General features: G+C 66.8%; 1 protein-coding gene across 1 annotated transcript in view; it reads left to right on the plus strand.

The window, feature by feature from the left end:
- Positions 1-155: 155 nt before the first annotated feature.
- The window catches only part of MNEG_13486 (chromodomain-helicase-DNA-binding protein 1), a gene marked incomplete at both ends in the record, with an annotated part of 6,282 nt that continues 2,513 nt past the window's right edge, over positions 156-3,924 (plus strand). The window contains 9 exons of the mRNA XM_014038042.1: positions 156-317; positions 545-652; positions 1,061-1,192; positions 1,606-1,758; positions 1,942-2,085; positions 2,292-2,414; positions 2,672-2,728; positions 2,996-3,100; positions 3,371-3,542. Of these exons, the coding sequence (XP_013893496.1) occupies positions 156-317; positions 545-652; positions 1,061-1,192; positions 1,606-1,758; positions 1,942-2,085; positions 2,292-2,414; positions 2,672-2,728; positions 2,996-3,100; positions 3,371-3,542 (1,156 nt within the window). The remainder of the gene's footprint in view (positions 318-544; positions 653-1,060; positions 1,193-1,605; positions 1,759-1,941; positions 2,086-2,291; positions 2,415-2,671; positions 2,729-2,995; positions 3,101-3,370; positions 3,543-3,924) is intronic.

The following is a 3,924-nucleotide window of genomic DNA, read 5'->3' on the forward strand; positions in this document are numbered from 1 at the left end:
GGGGTGGGGGTGGGGATGGGTGGTGATGTCATGTGCATTGCGCCCAGGTCGCTCGGTTTGGGGAGCTGCGCTGTGAGGCGCGCCGCGGGCGCTGGTGGGGCCTGGCGGCGCACCACATGCCAGGCGCTGGCAGCGTTGCTCCCGAGGGTGCGTGCATGGCGCTCGCGCGTTGGCAACACATCGCCTGCCGCCGCCCGCTTCCCCCCGTGCGTCAGGTGGAGCGCGTTGTCGCGGAGCGGGAGGCGTGCGCAACGCGCTACCTGGTGAAGTGGGAGGGCCTGCCCTACGCAGAGTGCACCTGGGAGGCGGAGGAGGACGTGAGCCGCGCGGCGCACCGATTCTATTGCGGGCGCTAGCGAGGGGGACAAGCGTGGAGATTTCGACGCGAGGCGCCCGCTGCGCGCGAGCTGCGTGCACGTTTGCGAAGGGCGCCGCCGAAAGCGGCTGCTTCGGCGGCGCGGCCCGCCGCCAGGGGATCCGCGCCTCTCGCTCCTGACGCGCGTTGTGCCCTCGCATCCGCGCGCCGCCCACCGGCACGCCGCAGGTCGTCGCGGCGACGGGCGGCGGCGCGGCGGTCGGCGCCTTCGCGCGGCGCCAGCAGCGGCTGCTGGAGCCGTCGCAGGGCATCGACGCGCAGCGCGCCGCCTTCAGGGTGGGCGGCACTCCCCAAACCCACCCCATTCCTAGCTGCTCCGGGCGTCCGCCGGCCGGCCGCCCCCGTGGCAGTCGACTGCGCTGCCGGCCGGACTGACTGGGCGGCCGCGCGTTCGCTCTTTGGAACTGCCTGCCCATCGCTCGACCGCGTCTGCACCCCCTGCGCATCTTGACGCGCCCACATCCATGCCCACGTGCTGGACCTCACCCCTAGCCCTGGTCCTCACCCCCAGCCCCCCACACAATGTCACACTTACTGACATGCACGCACAAGTATAATTCGCACACACGCAAACCTCAAACACGCACAAACCCAGTCACACCAAGACACTCACACGCTCGCACGCCGACATACGAACACACAAACGCACGTACACAAACACAAAAACAAAATCCAACCCCCCAGGCCAGCAAGCAGATGACAGAGGCGCTGCGGGAGCAGCCCGCCTTCCTGGCGGGCGGGCAGCTGCGCGACTACCAGCTGGTGGGGGTCAGCTGGATGGCCTACGCCTGGGTCAACGACCGCAACGGCATACTGGTGGGCGGGGCCCCGGCGACCGGCGGGCTAGGGGTGGCTGGCAGTGGGGCCAAAACAGGCGGGGCCTCCCCTGATGGTTGCTGGCAGGGTGGTTGAAACAAGGTGCAAACCTGGTTGTCATTGGGCCGAGGGCATTCATTTTTAGCATCAAGCCGGTATGTGATCGCTTGTGCGAAGCAAGGTTGCTGTGCCCTGGTGGCGCCCCTCGAGCGGGCTCCGCAGGAACGACACTCACACATCCACACACACACATACACTCACACACACACACACACACACACACACACACACACACTCGATACACACACACACTCGATACACACACACGTACATACTCAACTACACAAACACACACTCTCACATATACATACACTCAACCAAACACACACACACATACACACACACCACGCCAGGCGGACGAGATGGGCCTGGGCAAGACGGTCCAGTGCGTGTCCATGCTGGGGGTGCTGTCGGAGACCGTCGGCCACCGCGGGCCGTTCCTGGTGGTGGTGCCGCTCAGCGTGGTGCCCAACTGGCTGCGCGAGTTCAAGAAGTGGACGCCCGAGGTGCGGGCGAAAGCACGCGCGCGGGGACGGCGCACGGCGGTCCTGCGCGTCCAAAGGGCCGCGCACTCTCTTGGAAGGCGTCGCAGTCGCGAAGCTCCGGCGCCGCGTAGCGCGAGGGCGTGCCGAGCAGGTTCTGTCAAACCAGTCGAACCGGTCAAACCGGTTAAACGCTCGCCGCCGCAGGCCAGCGTGGTGGTGTACGTGGGCGACAGCCGTTCGCGCGAGGTCATCCGCACGTTTGAGTTCCCGATGGATCAGGGCGGCAGCGGCGTCGCGGGCGTGCGGCGCCAGCGCAGCGGCGGCAAGTCGCGCGAGTTCCGCTTCGAGGTGCGACGGCGGCGCGGCCTGGGACCCCTGGTTTTGCGGTCTCGATCGTGCCTGCGATCCTCTTCATGGCCACTTGTGTGTCCACACGCACACACGCATGCGCTCGCCTCAGGTGCAGCCCCAATTCCAGGCCCCACGTAAACAATCACGCTCCCGCACCCGCACCCGCTTGCCCCCCCTCTCCCCCCCCTCCTCTCACTCCCCAGGTGCTCATCACCACGTACGAGCTGGTCTTGAAGGACGCGGGCATGCTGGGCAGCATTCGCTGGTCGTACCTCATGGTGGACGAGGCCCACCGCCTCAAGAACAGCGAGTCAGCGCTCTACCAGGTGTGTGTGTGTGAGAGAGAGAGAGAGAGAGAGAGAGAGAGAGAGAGAGAGTGAGGGGGGGAGAGTGTAGGGGGGGGAGAAGTTGGGTGTGTGGATGTGTGTGTGTGTGTCCTCCCCGGGGACGCCGGCTCGCGTGGTGGCATGGGCAGGAAGGGGGCCGCGCGGCGTCTGCGGCTGCCGCGGGACATCTCTCAGCCTTGGCGCTGTTGGCGTTGGTGCTGGCAACAAGGGCACGCCTTCCCTCCCGTCGATTCCAGGAGCTGGCCACCTGGTCTTTCCGCAACAAGCTGCTGGTCACAGGGACACCTCTTCAGGTCGGTCGGTTGCATTTTTTGTTCGAGGGGGGGGAGGAGGGCCGCGAGGGGAGGAGACGGGGGGGCTGTCCCTCAGCACCGTCCCCGACACAGCACCCCCTGCCTCATTGCTGCTGCCCGCAGCCCGCAGAGCGCCCAGCTTTCAGCACAGCGACAACCCCCTGCGGCTATCGCACACACACCCTAAAGTCTACATACCATGTTTTCGCCCCCTCACCGCTCTTCTCACCTACCCCCCCCCCCCCCACACACACACACACACACCAGAACAACATGCGTGAGCTGTGGGCGCTGCTGCACTTCCTGGAGCCAGAGCAGTTCCCAGACTGCGAGTCGTTCGAGGAGCAGTACAACACGAAGGACGCCGACAAGGTGAGGCCCCGGGCTGGGGACGCAGTGGGCTGGTGTGATGTGTGTGTGAGAGTGTGTGCGTGCGTGTGTGCTTGTGTACATGTGTGTGTTGAGAGAGAGTGTGTGTATGTGTGTGTGTGTGTGCTTGGGGGGTGGCTGCAGCTTGGGGGGCATCGTTGGGCGCGGGCGCTGCTCCCCAACCACTCCAGCCCGGCGTCCCCGCCTGCCGCTCCCTCTCCCCTCCAAAACGGCAGCTTCACCTCCCCCACCCGCCGCCCCCGCCCCCCACAGGTGACGCAGCTGCACGCGGCGCTGCGGCCGCACCTCATCCGTCGCGCCGTGAAGGACGTGGAGCGCAGCCTGCCGCCCAAGACGGAGCGCATCCTGCGCGTGGGCATGAGCCCGCTGCAGCGGCGCTACTACAAGTGGATCCTCACGCGCAACTTCAAGGAGCTTAACAAGGGTGCGCCGCAGGGGTGCAGGGGTGCAGGGGGCGGCCCCATCGCTTGCGATGAGGCATTGCATCTTGCGTTTATTTGAATTGTTTGGACGCAGCCGCCCGGTTTACGCTGGCAGGGTAGTTTGAGCTGCCAGCAGGTGGCACAGGCGGAGGGCCAGGAGCAGGGCGCGAACAAAACGCCCAGGGCGAGCCGGGCGCGAGCGGGGTCGCGCGCGCCGCGTGGCCCGCAGCCGCTGCCCGTTGAGCGCGGCCGCGCGCGCACGCTCGGCGGGCGCGAGCGACCTGGCCCAGCACGCCGGGGCCCCAAACCCCACACCCAACCCCTTTTGCTCCCAACACACACACACTCTGACACCCCAACCTGCCGCGCACCCATACCGCACCC

The sequence above is a fragment of the Monoraphidium neglectum genome, assembly GCF_000611645.1.
Source record: "Monoraphidium neglectum strain SAG 48.87 unplaced genomic scaffold scaffold03857, whole genome shotgun sequence".
NCBI lineage: Eukaryota > Viridiplantae > Chlorophyta > Chlorophyceae > Sphaeropleales > Selenastraceae > Monoraphidium > Monoraphidium neglectum.